Source organism: Mya arenaria, chromosome 17, assembly GCF_026914265.1.
Source record: "Mya arenaria isolate MELC-2E11 chromosome 17, ASM2691426v1".
NCBI lineage: Eukaryota > Metazoa > Mollusca > Bivalvia > Myida > Myidae > Mya > Mya arenaria.
Window position 1 is genome coordinate 8,662,470 of NC_069138.1, and position 19,183 is coordinate 8,681,652.

At 30.9% G+C, this 19,183-nt stretch overlaps 1 protein-coding gene across 5 annotated transcripts in view; it reads right to left on the reverse strand.

The window, feature by feature from the left end:
- Positions 1–19,183, reverse strand: part of LOC128223923 (CCN family member 1-like) — a 301,846-nt gene that overhangs the window by 83,686 nt on the left and 198,977 nt on the right. The window contains exon 1 of one of the 5 annotated variants that reach the window (XM_052933404.1): positions 17,630–17,708. The exons of 2 other annotated variants lie outside the window; for them this stretch is intronic. In XM_052933404.1, coding sequence (XP_052789364.1) covers positions 17,630–17,707 — 78 coding nt within the window. In that variant the 5' untranslated portion in view covers position 17,708. Of the gene's footprint in view, positions 1–1,839; positions 2,328–14,803; positions 15,013–17,629; positions 17,709–19,183 lie in introns of those variants that run through there. 2 more of the 5 variants (XM_052933397.1, XM_052933398.1) reach the window with 2 other exon arrangements.

Consider the following 19,183-nt stretch of genomic DNA (forward strand, 5'->3'; position numbering starts at 1 on the left):
GGCGTTGACAAGTTTGCTTTAGTGCTGTGAAAGAGCACTCTTACTGAAAGTGGGACAGTTATATTAAAGTTTTGGATACAATTTGTTCTCGTATATGACCCCTCCGCCGTCATATACTAAGTGAATGTTTAAGGTTTGTTTTGTACACTATAAGCTTTATTTTCCTTTTTTAATTATGGAAGAGATGTTTTCGCAAAATTATAATTCTTAAATTTCTGCAAAGAACAGTTTAATACACTCAGTACTAAATAGATCTTCAATACAATATTCCTTTCTGTCATAACCACAAAGCAAAGTTAAAATTGACTAATACTAGTAGATGTTGATCATACATATAAATGTAATGCTTTTATGTTTGTAGAATGTGTAGTTTTTTACTCTTAAACTTGTATAATCCTGCTGGATCTTGTTCACTTCGTCTTAAAATGGTAATGTAATTTTTCAAGGCGTTGTTAATTAACAAATGCATATGCAAAAAGCTCATAAACCCTAAACAACAATACACCTTTTAAATACAGTTTTAATTTTAAAACAAAAAATACAATTCATTTGTGTTATAGAATTAATATATGTCATCCATTTACTGACAAAGTGTTTTGTACAAGGACGTGATCACCATTAACATTCCGAACAAACTAGTTTAATAAATAAAAGCATATTAACAAACCCACTGTCCATCAAGTAACATCGGCGATGATATAGTTATTTGATATAGAATCAAACATGTAAAAACAATGTATTTCATTTTACATTCAATCAAGGAATGTTAAATTATCACATGAAGAATGTGTAACACACTGTTGTCAATTATGTATTTATATACCCTTTTAAATCCTAAAATATATATAGTTATACAATTATTATGTTTTGATAATAGTATTATGCACTGTTCAAACATGAAATTTTTATCCGAGTCCTTTTGTTTTTAATATCTTTCCAAGGAAATTACAAGTGTATTCCGTACACTAAAACATTGTTCCTTGAACCGTACGGCAATTAGTTATGCTTCACATATGATGGGGAATTGCACATCCAATTATACCATAAAACTTTAATCATACATGGGATTATTTTCATTAAAATATGTTAAACCTAAAAAAGAGATATGTGTTTAAGTTACAATAAGTGCATCAAAGAGCGTTGTTTAATTTTCATCAAAATTGTTAAAATGAATAGTGCATGTCTTAATCTATTATACAAATATAATTGCACCATCATATACGAAAGGCGGAAAATTTCTAGTGTTTAATTACGCACCAAACAATGTATTACATACAAAAGACGGGGGCTATCTAGTGTTTAATGATATATCAAACAATGTATTACATTCGAAAGACGGAGAATTTCTAGTGTTTAATTATATATCAAACAATGATTTCCATGAATATGATCGGTTTAAATAGCTGTAGTGCACTTGTATTAAAATACAATGGCAATAGAGAAATTTACTTTTAAGTACACAGAAGGTTTGAAACACTTGTATATGTAGTTTTTCATATAAAAATATCTAAACTTAATCATCAACTAGGCCTGGTATTTGAGTAAATAATATTATGCTCGTCATTGCTGATGAAATTTAACAACTATTTATTAAACATCTGTTTCTAAAATCATACTGCACATGAAAGATTATTTATGATTTAAATCATTTGAAAGAATAAAACATTTAAATCGAATGAAATAGTATATAATTAAACAATTGATAGTTTTGACTATTACTCTGAGTATTTCGCACACATATATACCAGTGTTCAATTGTCAAAGTATGCAGATCATTCACAAAGCAAATAATACTACAAAAAGCAAGAACAATATCTAAACATCAAAGATTGAACTTACCCAGTGTCCAACATGTTCCGACGATGATGAAATTGTTACATAACAAAGGAGAGCAAACGTTAATTGAATATAATCCATGTCGATTAACGCGTTCATGTATTGTAATATACGGTGTAATTTTCCTAGGGTGATTTTGATATAAATCCGATATTATCCGATAATGATAGTGGTATATGGATCATGGCCGAGTCTACACTCTTTCTCCTGAATTATTTTCACTGAACGTGCTGGATTTAATTGAACAGTGGGTATTTAACTTAATCCAGTTATGATCTCAACAATTTCAACTACACTTACTTGATTGAAGTTAACAGTGGCTATCTTTAACTTAATCCCTTTTTTCTGAGTTATTTCCACTGAATTAAGTCAATTTAATACGACTTTGGCTATCTTTATCTCAATCAAGTTTGCTTGGATTTTTTTCCAATGAACGTACTGGATTTCATTCGACAGTAGTTATCTTCCACTTCAGAGTTACATCAAGAAGGCCTGTACAATATTGGCCATGAAGCGACGGTATGTATGTGTAACACCTTTTTTACTATCCACTGTATTAAACAAATGCACTGATAAAAGCAAAATCATCTCATAGCGTCAGTGATACAATAACTATTGCATTGCTTCATTATATATATATGGAAGACAGGTACCAGTTAACAAGTTATAGGCTTTCCTTAATAACATATCAATATTAGAAGGCAAAAATAGCTTTACAGGTACAAACTCTGCATTGGTGCGATTTCAAACATATATTCATTGTTTCTCTATTTATTATTGCATGTTTTCTTCATAACTTACATCATAAAAATTAGTTTAATGACAAATAATATCGCTAGATAAGTAATTAATTTTGTACTAGGTTGTTAATTAAACACTTCACAAACTGTTAAATTATTGTCGTATTTACACAAAATAGTCATTAAACCAGAATAATGTGTTTACGTATGTCATTTATTATTTTGCAAACAAGTCAATTACAAAAAACTACTCATTTATATATCAGGCAAGTGCATGTGGCATCAATAAAAGTAAGGTGATTCAGTCATACAATAACAAAGCCTGCTAACATGAGGAACAAACTGCATTCAATATAGGTCTATGTATCTTGCAGGTGCGGTTCCGGGGGGAGATCATGTAAGAGTGTGTGAACCTTAGGCCGGAGCAAATTTAGATCTGCAACCCCTCCCTAGGAGCAATATGAATCTCGTTTAAATGTGGGTAGTGGGTTTTGGGGTCTCCCTTGAGGATACCTTTGGCTATCTAAGGTCTAAAAGGGTGTGTCTTGGGTGTGTGTTTATGAATTTATTTTACTCTCCGATATTAACTTTAACTAGGACAATATTAGGGGGATAGGGTGAGAAGATTGGGTTTGGAATGAACTTTTAAGATAAAGTAGATAGTTGAACTAGGATGATATTTAAACTTTTTTACTGCTTTGAGGTAAGGAGCGTTTCCGTATTTGAGTAATTCCTTATATATATTAATTAATTAATATGGAAGAAGACACTAGAAGTCCTTAAATTGTTTTTTATGCAATACAATCTTTCTTGAAATCCGTTTATAGTTTAGAGAGTACCGGGCGTTTTTGATGGTAACGGTTGCTCTGACGGTCTTAAGAAGTTCAACTTTGTTCAAAACATTCAGAAAAAAAGTCATAAACAAATATTTCTCAAATATTAGCAGGTATAATTGTGTCCTCAGAAATCACTTACTTCCAACACGTTGTCTTCAGAAAAATTCCTGGTATTTACTCCTCGGCGGGGAAGAAAACACTATTTGTTTAGGATATCGTTTACAAAGATTAAATCCTATTATCGTCTTACCATTGTCTGCTTTTCTTTGTATTTACGACCCAGAAAAACGTAAAACGTCAGTATTTTCTAAAAAAAACAAATAAAAGAACAAAGATGGATAACATCAGGTTTGTGTTTTTGCCATTCGACAACGGGATTTTCGTAAACATATATTTTAACCAGAGAGAGAGAGATGGTACTTGACACATCACTCAATATTACTGTTATAAAAATAATTCGTAAGTTGATGGTGGTATATTTTAAGTACGCTACCATCTTTGCCGACGACGACGCGTCACAATGCCATCTCCTCGCTTGATGTCTTCCGTAAATACGCTGACAATTTAAAGGCGGTAACACCTACATCTGTAACAAATAAAGTTAAGTTGGTGTGTATGCGTGCGTGCGTGTGTGCATGTGTACGTGCGTGCGTGCGCGTGTGTGTGTGTGTGTGTGTGTGTGGTCTGATTTTGTTGCTTTGTGACGATGTTAGTCTGTTAAGACCTACCCTTCTGCCTTTAAAGAGAGTCGTCGTTTATTATTTTATTATTTTACCACTGGACATGAAAACGTGGTTTTCATTGTACAATTAGTTACAGTCTATGCGCAGTCAATAACTTGTTTTAAACAATGCTTGTAAATTATGTTAATGGATTTGCTTAACGTCAAGTCATTTCTGGGAGAATAGAACACGGGGCTTCTGGTCTCTGCAATTAGACATTCGTAATGTGTTTTTTCTTCCGAACGCACTGAAATTGGTATTTCTTATTGGTTGGTATTCACCAAGTCAGATAAGTCGGTATTCTCCGTTACAATTTAAAAATAAATAATGTTTAATGAGAGGTACCTTGTCAGAAAAAGAACTAGGTTAATAAGATATAAGATGAATAACAAATGTCCTGAAATAAATGAAGGTATAGAGTATAATAATCTAATTCAAGTCGGCTGTTTTCTGTTAGAAATTAAATTTGTTCCATAGGAAAAACGTCTAAAAGCTGTTTTAATAGTATTAGCAAATAATGGATTTGTTTGCACAAATGTTAATGTACCATTAAAACCAATCAACGACGGTGATCCAATGTTTAACTATATACATATCAAAGCTGTATTACATCTTAGATTATGAAATGCAAACATGATCAGTTGAAGATATTTGACAAGTGCATGTAACCCCACTGAGAGTAACAAGATATTGTTGGGTAAACAGTGGTTCGAACCTTAAACATGATCGTGATTTTGAGTAGAAATTAATATGTATATCATTCCTTAAGGGTTGTAACTAGAAATAAGAAAAAACAAACAAGACACTGGATAACATCCATACCAGCATTCACTTTTATCTTCAATATAGCCAAAAACTAATAAATAACATAACAATTATATATCACTCGAGACCTCGAAATCTTAAATATTACCAGTGGGCACGTTGAGCTAAGTCTCATATGAGTTCGCCTTTCAACTTAAATACCGATACTTTATTCCAATATAAATACACAGTATGCTTTAACTGTGTAACTTTATAATCTTTGGTCCCAATTTCTCCAATAATCTTAAATGCCTTGTTTATGTGTAATGTTCTAATATTGAAAGGTTTTGAGGCTGTAAAAGAAAAGTATATGGATATTTATCATTATTAACCTATTTGTATTTTGTAAAATCCTATTTCGCTAAATGAAAAAAGATACCTATGCATGTTACCCTTGGAAAATTGTTTTGCATCATTCAAAATAACATGGTTGATTATAAATGTATTAAGCAGACAGATATTAATGTCAGTGTATTTAACATAGTTTGTAAGTTGCATGTAAATATATGGTAAGATGCTCGAGTTGTTACGTTTTTAGAGATGAACTAACTGACTTCAAGCACGTTATTAAATCCACAAAAGACAACTCAAGTACATAAAATATCAAAAACACAATCCTTAGTATTATTGTTTATATATATATATATATATATATATATCGTCTAAACGTCAATCATACGCATTTTTTCTGGTAAATGAGTAATTTAATTCCTAAGGAGAAGAACTCTTTAAGCTATGCGTTCGTTTTAATCTATTTAAATAGTATAGACAATTTGTGTGTGTGTGTGTGTGTGTGTGCATATTTTGTGTAGTTTGTTTGTATATGTTGAATATAATATGTTTAAATCAAGTACAATATAATACGCGGTAAAATAAAAATAAGTATAAATAAACTAATATATAGCGCACTGCGAGAAAGAGATCAGTAAAAACAACCTGAAGAGCACAAGGGCGAATATACGTTATCATACCCTCTACTGTATACTGTCCAAGTAATTCATTTACTGGTATTTTTGGGGGTCATTCAATTAAGCCTTTCTCATCCTACATACTGTCAATGTAGCCTCTTAATATACTATTTTAATATTTTAGTTTTCTGTGTCTTGTGGTCTTCCGAATGGAATGAAGCCATATTCATAAACCATTTAGGTTAACCTACTCAACTTAGTGAAACACTCCAAAATAATTACGAATATCATTTTAATGTTCAATCATACCCTGTTTATTCATGAATTTAACCATGTTCTTCCTTAGTGTAAAGAATAAGTGCAGAATCATTTCAAATCAACCCAGAAATAATTCAATTTTAGTTTTAATAAAGTTGCTGTATGAATTTAGCCCCAGGTCTTTCGGAACAGTTATATCAAATGCAGTGCAAGATTCTTCAAAACAAAACACAAATGCAATCAAACGCTATAGAGGCTATAGAAGTGTTAATTAACAGAATTGTATATACAACATACTTTAGAACCATACACAAGAAAATACATTCAAATGATTTTTGTATTTCCACAGGACCTTCAAACGTTTTATCAAATACTTTTATTAAATGCAAGCTGATTATCCTAATGAATCATTAATAAAACGTTGGTAGAATTATTGGTGCTATACATTAAGAAAGCAGTAAAATATGTGAACACTTAAATTATCTGATTCTGTTGTTTGGCTCTAGTGTTTGTGTTATTGCTAATGAGCAGAGTAATCCGTAGATTCATGTGAATAATCATTAATAAAAAGACGCAACTTTAATCGCTTTCGTGATCTTAAATTTTTAATAAAAAACTTTTTCCATTAATTACACTAAATCTTTGTTTACAAGAGACTAACCCAAATCGTGCCGTACTGAAACTCTGGTAATCCCGAATATGTCAGAAATATCACCCATAGAGCAACTCCGAACCTTATTGGTCTATATATTTTCATTTTCAGTTAATGAGCTAATCAGATAATTGTCCAAAATTACATATAATTAGGTTAAACACTCATTTGACCAATCATGTATTTCAAAATTTCAATGTGTCACATACATTTAATAAACCACACTGCTTATAAAGGGAAACTATTTAACAGTGTTTCATTTGGGATATAAATGAAATTCATAAATTTCGATGAAATAAATGAAGGGTAGAATTTCAATAAAGTGCATACTTCAGTTTAAAATGAATAAATTGAATATGACACTATTTCAATGTAAAAGCACGTATGATTAACACTTTCACATGAAACCTTTCATTCGTAATATTCCTTAAGGTACAGCTAATCATTTGATATAATGATAAAAGAAAACTCGATGTTAAGATTGTTTAATTGAATTCAGTATGAATAAATGAAATGACATTGATACTACTAAGCAAACAAGTCAGTGGACTGGAACATAGGGGAGTTCAATGGAGCCTCCTTTAGACGTTTAATTAATGAGAGAAAGTACACATTTTTCTCTTAATTGTCTGTTCCTTCAAGATAATTTAACAATACCTATCTTTGTAAGTAAAACTTAGCGTTAGCCGCTGCAAAAGAAAATTTTCAATAAATTTAAGACTGCCATTTTTATATTCTGGAAAAAAATACGTACTTCTAGAACATCTCTCTACCAGAAGACCTTTGAATAAGTTGACAATTTTGAATCAATGCTGTCAAAGAACAATCTAATCAAAGTGAGACTTCCTATATTGAAATTTAGGATACAATTTATGCTTGTAAATGATCGATCTCACAGGACGCACCGACAACTACATCCAAATTTGTGGTAGGGATTTTACATTTTTCAGGTTTGTTTTCTTTTACAAACATGGAAACGCTTTACACGCAAAGTTACAATTCACTGCAAAGAAAAATTATATACAATTTTATAATGTTTATTTGAATAGTTCTTCAATACTAATTTTCTGGCTTAGTCTGTCATAACTAGCAAAATGCCATTGAAAATTATAAATTAAAAAAATATTTGTTAACGTTTCTCCCAAATCAACTGCATAACTAACCTTTATATGTTTTGGTATAACGTTTGTGTTGTGTGTTATTTTCACTCTGAAGTGTTTTTTTATTATGCTCATTTTAAATAATGAATAACTTTCATGAAATTAGTATGTTATTCATTTTCTGAAAAAAATTCAATCTTTTGCACAAGAAAGTGGTCGGCATATTATTTTTAACATAACTATCTAAACAACAAGAAATTTGTGTTTCAAAAGGAAAAATAAATATAAACTCACCCACTGTCCATCATGTAACGACGGCGATGAAATTGTTATACAAGATAGAATCGAACATGTAAAAATAAGGTATTCCATTTTCCGTTCAAACAATCAATTTTGATTATCAGATGTAGAATGTATTACACACCATTGTCAATACTATACACTATAATATCCTAAACTATATATGGCTATATAGATTATGTTTTGATAATAGAACAATCCCTGCTAAAACATATTTTTTATCCGTGTCATTTTTTTTTCAATATCTATCAAATGAAATAAAAACTTTTTTCCGTACACATAAGCATTTTTCAATGAACCGAACAGGAATAACTTTCGCTTCTCACGGGGAGTGTAAAATAAATCTATCTCACTAGAAATTCTTATCATTTGAATCTGTATAAACTTATACAAATGTGTATCAGTCATAATAAGTGCATTAAAGTATGTTGTTTATTTTTCAGCAAAAGAAGTATGTTCCTTTTGCACTTAAGCCTCATTGTTAAAATGAGTATTGCATGTCAGGCAATAAATGAAAGTTTCAAGTATATTACATCCGTTTCAAGTTCTGTTTTATACACAACTTTATGATTTCTAAAGATAAAACCCACTATTTTGAAATGATAGGCAAACGCAAATAAAGAATTTATTTGTAGAAATATAAGTGCTCCATTACATACGAAAGGCGGTGAATATCTAGCGTTCAATTATTTATCAAACAATGTATTATATAAGAAAGGCGGATAATTTCAAGTGTTTAATGATATATCAAACATTGTATTACATACGAAAGGCGGATAATTTCAAGTGTTTAATGATATATCAAACAATGTATTACATACGAAAGGCAGATAATTTCAAGTGTTTAATGATATATCAAACATTGTATTACATACGAAAGGCGGATAATTTCAAGTGTTTAATGATATATCAAACAATGTATTACATACGAAAGGCAGATAATTTCAAGTGTTTAATGATATATCAAACATTGTATTACATACGAAAGGCGGATAATTTCAAGTGTTTAATGATATATCAAACAATGTATTACATACGAAAGGCAGATAATTTCAAGTGTTTAATGATATATCAAACATTGTATTACATACGAAAGGCGGATAATTTCAAGTGTTTAATGATATATCAAACAATGTCTTACATACGAAAGGAGGATAATTTCAAGTGTTTAATGATATATCAAACAATGTCTTACATACGAAAGGCAGATAATTTCAAGTGTTTAATGATATATCAAACATTGTATTACATACGAAAGGCGGATAATTTCAAGTGTTTAATGATATATCAAACAATGTCTTACATACGAAAGGAGGATAATTTCTAGTGTTTAATGATATATCAAACAATGTATAACATACGAAAGGCGGATATTATATAATGTTTAATGCTATATCAAACAATGTATTACATACGAAAGGCGAATTTTATATAATGTTTAATGCTATATCAAACAATGTACAACATACGAAAGGCGGATATTATATAGTGTTTAATGCTATATCAAACCATATATTACATACGAAAGGCGAATATTATATAATGTTTAATGCTATATCAAACAATGTACAACATACGAAAGGCGGATATTATATAGTGTTTAATGCTATATCAAACAATGTATTACATACGAAAGGCAGATAATTTCAAGTGTTTAATGATATATCAAACAATGTATTACATACGAAAGGCGGATAATTTCTAGTGTTTAATGATATATCAAACAATGTCTTACATACGAAAGGAGGATAATTTCTAGTGTTTAATGATATATCAAACAATGTATAACATATGAAAGGCGGATATTATATAATGTTTAATGCTATATCAAACAATGTATTACATACGAAAGGCGAATTTTATATAATGTTTAATGCTATATTAAACAATGTACAACATACGAAAGGCGGATATTATATAGCGTTTAATGCTTTATCAAACAATGTTTAAAATACGAAAGGCGGATAATATATAGTGTTTAATAATATATCAAACAATGCATTTCTAATTAAAGCATAAAATGTAAATATGATTTAAATATGGTTTAAAACTGTAGTGCACATGTTCACACAACTTTAGAAAAGTAGTTTACTTTAAGGTAAACAGTAGGTTTGAAACTTAATCATCACCTGGAGTGTAAGTAAAAAATTATATGCACGCCATTGCTGATGAAGTTTAATTACTATTTATTTAACATCTGTTTCTGATGACAAAAGGCACATGAAAGACTATTTATGATTTAAATCAATTGAAAGAAAAAAAAAACCCATTTAAATGGAATGAAATAGTATATAATTAAACAATTGATAGTTTTGATTATTACTGCGCGCACATATATACCAATGTACAATCGTCAAAGCAAATCTTATTACAAATAACAAGAGCAATATCTAAACATCAAAGATTGAACTTACCCAGTGTCCAACATGTTCCGACGGTGATGAAATTGTTACATAACAAAGGAGAGCAAACGTTAATTGAAAGTAATCCATGTCGATTAACGCGTTCATGTATTGTAATATACGGTGTAATTTCCCTAGGGTGATTTTGATATAAATCCGATATCATCCGATAATGATAGTGGTATATGGATCATGGCCGAGTCTACACTCTTTCTCCTGAATTATTTTCACTGAACGAGCTGGATTTAATTGAACAGTGGGTATTTAACTTAATCCAGTTATGATCTCAATAATTTCAACTGTACGTATTTGACTTAATTTAACAGTGGCTTTCTTTAACTAAATCCATTTTTTTCTGAATTATTTCCACTCAATTTAATACGACTCTGGCTATGATTACCATTATCTTTGTTATTTTCTGAATTATTTGCATTGAACTTAAACTTGGTTTCGAACTATTTCCAATGAATTTTGGATTTCATTCGACATTAGCTATCTTCCACTTCACTGTTACATTAGAAAAGCTAGTGTGCAATATTGGCTTTGAAGCGATGGTAGATATGTGTACTGCTCGTTTACTATCTTTTAAATTATAGTTTTAAACAGATCAAAAAAGCACACTCATAGCGTCAGTGGTACCCACACTATTCAATGCTACATAATACATGACAAGACAGGTAACAGTCAACAAGTTATTAGCTATCCATAACAAAGTATCAATATAGGAAACCAAAATAATTAATGGAATAGCTAGCTTTACAGCTACACAATCTCTATTGGTGCGACTTCAGACACATATTGATTGTTCGTTATTTTAGTACTGCACGCTTTCTTCAAACATATAATGATTATATAAATATTGCATGGCTTCCAGTGTGACAGTACATATTGTCAACATGAAGGGAAATACTGTTACCCGAGGCGAAGCCGAGGGTAACAGTATTTACCCGAATGTTGACAATATGTACTGTCACACTGGAAGCCATGCAATATTTATTTTATTATACCGAACACAGTTACATTTATATACATATATAAAGATTTTTTACCATTACACAACCTTCAAGTTTAATCAATTTATTCTGTAATTATTGTTTGTTTACATTAGCTGTCATTTTGTTGCAAATGTCGCTTAGAAATAATGCAAACACCGGTTGTACGCAGATTTACAACACATTTTAATAAGCGCTTACCACCTCAGACTTGGGAAACCAAACAAATGCCTATTTTTAGACACGCGTGCTATGTGACAGTAATAATGTCAACCGGTCAAAACGGTACTGTCAGTGTGACAGTAAGAAATTCCCCATGATGGGTATATGAGAAAATAACATGGGCAGGTCACGTGAGGTATAATAAAAAAAATGTCTTATGACAAACAACATCGCCACATAAGACATTAAAATTGTACTCGGTTGTTAATAAAACACTTCGCATACTGTTTGGACAAACAAGTCTTTAAAACAGAATCATGTGTTTACGTATGTCATTTACTATTTTTCAAACAATACAAGTCAATTAGAAAAATAACTCGTTTATATATCCGGCAAGTGCATGTGGCATCAATAAACAAAACCTGCTAACATAAGAAACAAACTGCACTCATAATAGGTCTACGTATCTTGCAGGGGTGATTCAAAGATTTCATGTTAGAGTGGGCGTAACCTAGGCTGGCACAACTTTTGACATGCGCCCCCTTTCTAGGATTAATATGAATCAATTTATATGTTGGTAAAAAGTTTGCCCCGCACCCTTAAAGAAACATTGAGGCAACTCTTTATTCATAACAGTCAAATACCAATGAGGTTAAATTAACCTAAGGGGCAAAATAGTCCCAAGTCTGGATATGGGGTAAATTTGCCACTGTGACAAAGGTACTTGTTGTACTGCACTGTTTTAAAAAAATCTAGGTACGCAACCGCTCCTTAGATAATAAATAAAACAGTCCAGTTTCTTAAGTCTAGTTTGAGTTAAAAAAAAATCGTGTATCTAGATTTTTTTGATAACATTATTATATAGATTTTAAATCCTTAAATTCAAATAATTTCTTTGACACATATTTGCTTTACCACTAGTCAGGAGATTATTTTAATACACAAATCAGTGAAAGCACAGTACGCTTTGCCTATTTTTATGAAAGACTTTTAACGACAAATTTGACGGTCTTAAATACCAATTGAAAGATATCAAACACAAACATAAATAGCCAAACAAACAATTTTGATACTTATCGAATGTTTAAATGTTATCAAGCTATTCATATTAATGATGGTGTTGTAGAATGAACGAACTAAACAAACATATTCCAGTCAAAGTTTCCAAATCCGATTATTCTTCAACTTCCTTCTGGCCTTAAAGTAGCGAAGTCAATAATAAGACAGTTTTCAGATGTTCCAGCAAAAATTGTCACTTCATTGTTGAAAATGGTCTTAAGAAAGATATGAAAACCATTTAAATTGCATTTTTTACAGAGGTTAGCAAGCAATCTTGATCTACAAATCACAAACACACGAGATAATTGTCACATTGTCAGAGCATCTATTATTCTCCAATATTAGGCTTCACAATAATTGCTTACCAATGTCAAGAACTGATTATCTCTTTTATACGTATATATGTCTTGTAGTAAGAGCTAAAGCCGAAGATTGAAAACATTGATTAAAAGAAAATATACGGAAGCAAAAACTACAAATTAAGTATTAGATTGAGGGTACGTGGAACACTGGCAGCGATTTAGCCGGTATATCATGCTCAACAGAACAGATAATATAATATTTCAAACGCAGAAAAGTACTGAGCACAGGCCGAAATGGGACTACAAGTCTTGAGAAAAATCATTTGGAGTCGCAAATTAAAGTATGGAGCTGATGCAAGGTGAGATACAGTCAACAACCCCTAAGCGGTATGTCAAATACGTGCTGGTTTCTACTAAAGGAATGGACTCGAGAGTCATTTTGACATAAATCTCTACAAGAGACATTTGGTGATAAAATACCACTTGAGACATTTGGAAATAAACAAATCAGAAAGGTCGATCCCAAGTCTCAAATTCAATTATAGAGGTGAGTGAACAAACAGACGAGCAAATGGGCGAATAGACGTTATCAAACTCTCTACTGTGTACAGTCGACCTCCGTTGGCTCGAACTCCCAGGGACAGTAAAATACATCGAGTCTCGGAACATTTCAGCCTTGCGGAAATTCTTGGCTTCAGTAAAAGTAATTGGTCCTTTACATGTAGTTCGAGTCAACTAGGATTCCGAGTTGATCGAGTTCGAGCCAACGAAGTTCGACTGAAGTTATTTACTTCCAGGTTTTTCGGGACACTGAACCTAGCTTTTGTTATCTTATAAAAGGGATACGACATCAATTACCACTATTAATAAAATATTTCATCCTGTCCAGGAATTCACTCCAGCTGCGATAATTGTGCTGTAAATCAACTTCCTTATATTCCATGTGTTATCATTCATTTTTTTTGAGTCGTATTCATAAAGAATCGTTAAATATTCAGTTTTGTGAAAAAGTCCAAAGTTTTGGTGTATAAACGTTTTGTTTGAAATCAACTCAGAAATAACTACAAATTCTTAATGGATTGAATTTTTAATATTATTTATTTTTGAATACGGTCCTTGGCCCTTCGGGACCATTTTATCAAATGCAGTGCTTGATTCGTCAAAGCAGACCATTTATGTAGCGCTTAGACTAACGTTATATTGGCGTCGATGGTGTTGGTCCAGTCACGTTTGTTAATGAATATAATCTTAAATGTAATAAGTGTCACTCTTTAAATCGTATATACACCAGACTTCCAAACCATACACACACAAATGACGTTGCTCTTAGCACGTATGTCAATGCAGAGTCGAAATAAAAATACTTTCATACTACCAACTTCATACTTTATGTACTTCCAATGGGTAACTGTTTCGGACTTAATAAACGAAAACTATGGGAAAAAAAACATTATTCGGTAGACATTTTGACAACTATTTGTTTAAAAAATATATGCTGTTCCAAACTAGTGTTTGTTTTGTTTAGATTATGTATGGAAACGGTACAAGAAACATTGGAACATTTATTTTGATGTTATACATCAAACAAAGGAGCAAATCGATTTTTTTTCTGTAGAGTCTTTTAAATAATTATTAAATATAAAAAAAACCCCTAAATTCTGCCGCGATCGTTGTTAAAAAAATGATTGTTTTAAGTCATAACATTAAATCGTTATTTACAAGAGACTTACCCATATCGTGCCGTACTGAAATGCTGGTAATCCCGAACTACTTGTCACAACTATCATCCAAAAAGCAATTCCGAAACTCATTGGTCTACTTATACTCATTTTTAGTTAATAAGCTAATCAATTAATTGTTCAAAGTATCATAAAATTATTATAAACACTCATTTGAACATTCCATTATATTTAAATTTCAACGTTTCACACATATTTGAAAACCACAGTGCTTATACAAGAAAAATATTTTACAGTGTCTCATTCGCGATTGGAATGAAATTCATAAGGACTTAAATTTCAATAAAACAGATGAAGTGTAGAGTTTCAATAAAGTCCATACTTCAGTTTAAAAATGAATCAATTGAAAACAACACTACTTCAATGCAAAAGCACGTATGATTAACACTTTCACATGAAACTTATCATTCGTAATATTACTTAAGGTACAGCTAATCATTTGACATTATGATGAAAGAAAACCCGATGTTAAAATGGTATAATTGAATTCAGTATGATTAAATGAAATGACATTGATACTCTACTGCCAATAAAGTCAGTGGACTGGAACATAGTAGAATTCCATGGAGCCTCCTTTAGACCAATCCTTCAAATTAAACTCAACTTAAGCGGATACTACGGGGGCGTTGACAATATTGCACATATGCTGTAAAAGAACTGTTTTAAACACAGAAAACTGCTTTGTTCATATTTTGGATACTTTTTGTGCTACTAGATGATATTTATTGTAAAAGAACATAACCTAAGACTGATTCTTAAAACCCCCCACAACATTTGTTTTTCTTTTTCAAATAAAACACAACATAAGCCTATCAGGCGTTGACCATCTTGCCCTTATGATGTCAACAGTTTATGTCAAAGAAATACAACTATGTTCATAGTTCATAAGCGGATGTTGGACGGCGTTGACAATCTTGCTTTAGTGCTGTGAAAAAGCACTCTTACTGAAAGTAAGACTGCTATATTTAAATTTTGGATACAATTTGTTGTTGTAAATGACCTCTCCTCCTTCATAGACTAAGTGAATATTTCAGGTTGGGTTTGATATTTCTTTTAATTTATTTTCCTTTTACAATCATGGAAACGATTTATCCGCAAACATATATTTCTTATATGTCTACAAAGAAGAGCTAAATACATCAATACTAAATAGTTCTTCAATACAAAATTCCTTTCTGTCATAATCACAGAGCAACCGTTAGTTAAAATTTACTAATACTAATACATGTTGAACATACATATAAATTATATGTTTGAATGTTTGTGGTATGTGTAGCTTTTACCCTTAAACTTGTATAATACCCCTGGATCATGTTCACTTCGTCTTACAATGGTGATGATATTATTAAGGGTATTGTTTATTAACAAATGCATATGCAAATAGCTCGTACAAACTTAACTACAGTACTATTTTTAAATACAGTTTTAATTTATAAAGAAAAACCCCAATTCGTTTCTTTTATAGAATTAATAGATTTTATCCATTTACTGACAAAGTATTTTGTACAAGAACGTGGTCACCATTAACGTTTTAAACTAACTCGTTTAATAAAAATATTAACATACCCACTGTCAATCAAGTAACGACGACGATGATATCGTTATTAGATATAGAATCGAACAAGAATGTATTTCATTTTACATTCAATAAAGGAATGTTAAATTATCACATGAAGAATGTGTAACACACTGTTGTCAATTCTATTATAAATTCTATTATAATATACCCTTTTAAATCCTAAAGTATATATAGTTATACAATTATTATGTTTTGATATTAGTATTATGCACTGTTAAAGCATCAATTTTTTATCCGTGTCCTTTTGTTTTTAATATCTTTCCAAGGAAATTATAAGTGTATTCTGTACACTAAAGCCGTGTTTATTGAACCGTACGGTAATTAGTTTTGTTTCACATATAAAGGGGAATTCCTCATCCAATTATACCATTCTATTTAATAAAACTTTAATCTTAAATGAGATTATTATCATTAAAATTTGTTAAACATAAACAGAGATATCTGTTTAAGTAATTCTAAGTGCAAACTTGTTGAAATGAATAGTGCATGTCTTACAATAAATCAACGTTTCAAGTATAATAATTCCCTTTTAAGTTTTGTTTTTTATACACAACTTAAAGACTTCTTAAGATATAAATCAATGATTTTGAAATGTAAGGCAAACGCAATTAAAGGATCTATTTGCAAAAATTTATTTGCACCATCACTTATGAAAGGCGGAGAATATCTAGTGTTTAATTATATATCAAACAATGCATTACATACGAAAGGCGGATAATTTCTAGTGTTTAATTATAAATCAAACAATGTTTTACATATGAAAGGCCGATAAATGCTAGTGTTTAATTAAATATCAAACAATTTTTTTTTTGCATTTAAAACTTTAAAGGCAAATATGATCGGTTTTAAAAAGCTGTAGTGCACATATGTAAACAAGATGACAGCAAATGTATTTTCTTAAAGGTAAACAACATGTTTGAAATGTAATCCTCACCTAGAGTTTGAGTAAATATTAATACGCTAGTCATTGCTGAAAAACGGTATTTACTATTTATAAACACTCAGTTGAAACTGACATAACGCGAACGAAATACCGCCAGTGTATTAATAATTTGATCCATTTGATAGAATACAACATTTAAATCGACTGAAATAAGTTCATAATTGATAGTTTTGATTATTAAGGAATTTGGCTCATATGTGCGAGTGTACAGTCGTCAAAGTATGCAGATAATTTACAAGGCAAATGATATGACACAAAACAAGAACAATTTTTAAACATCAAAGAATGAACTTACCCAGTGTCCAACATGTTCCGACGATGATGAAATTGTTACATAACAAAGGAGAGCAAACGTTAATTGAATGTAATCCATGTCGAATAACGCGTTCACGTATTCTAATATCAGGTGAAATGGGTGATTTTGATATAAATCCGATAATGATAGTGGTATATGGATCAAGGCCGAGTCTTCACTGGTTTTCCTGATTTATTTTCACTGGATTTAATAGAACAATAATTAATCCAGTTATGATCTCAATAATTTCAACTACACGGACTTGATTTAATTCTTGGCTCTTCTTAACTTGATCCGTTTTTTAAAATTATTTCAATCAATTTAAATCGACTGTGGCTATGACTAGCTCGATCCGTGTTATTTTCTGAATTATTTCCATTGACCTTAAACTTGGTTTGGAATTATTTCCTATAAACTTTCTCGATTTCATTCGGCAGTAGCTATCTTCCACTTAAAAGTTACATCAGGTACCTGTACACTATTGGCCTTGAAGCGACGGTAGACATTCGTGACACCTCTTTACTATCTACTGAATTATAGTAATACACTGATCAAAAATAGCAAACACACAGCGTCGGTTATACCAAATCTATTCCATGGCTTCATTGTATATATGGAAGACAGGTACCAGTTAACAAGTTATAATCTTTCCTTAATAACCTATCAATATTTGAAACCAGAAATACTCAATGTAATAGCTTTACAGCTACAAACTCTTCATCGGTGCGATTTCAAACATGTATTCATTGTTTCTCTATTTATTATTGCATGTTTTCTTCATAACTTACATCATAAAAGTTTGTTTAATGACAAATAATATCCCCAGATAAGTCATTAATTTTGTACTAGGTTGTTGATTAAATACTTCACAAACTGTTAAATTATTGTCGTATTTGCACAAAATAGTAATTAAACCAGAATAATGTGTTTACGTATGTCATTTATAATTTTGCAAACAATACAATTACAAAAAAATAACTCGTTTATATATCCGGCAAGTGCATGTGGCATTAATAAAAGTAAAGTGATTTCAGTCATACAATAACAATGCCTGCTAACATGAAAAACAAACTGCACTCAGAATAGGTATTTGTATCTTGCAGGGACGGTTCAAGGATTTCATGTATGAGTGTGTGAAACTTAGGCCGGAGCAAAATTAGTGTTTACACGGAGAGCCCTATTGCGCTGATAGTTACATTTTATGATATCTTATCCTGTACGAACGAAGCTTTTGTTTCGTACTCATGAAACGGATTGTGTTAATTCATGATAAAATAAGAACTATATCCGTTGTATTAAACCTTAGTTCAAAAAAGTAAAAACTATCATTAACAGTTTTTTTCATATATCAATTAGCAGATATAATTGTGTCCTCAGAAATCACTTACTACCAACACGATGGCTTCAAAATAACTCATTGTATTTACTCCTGGGATGAAAAGAAAGCAATATTTGTTGATGCTATTGTTAATAAAGATTAAATTTTATTATCGTCTGACATTTGTTTGCTTTTCTTTGTATTTATTTCACAGGAACACGTAAAACGTCCCATTT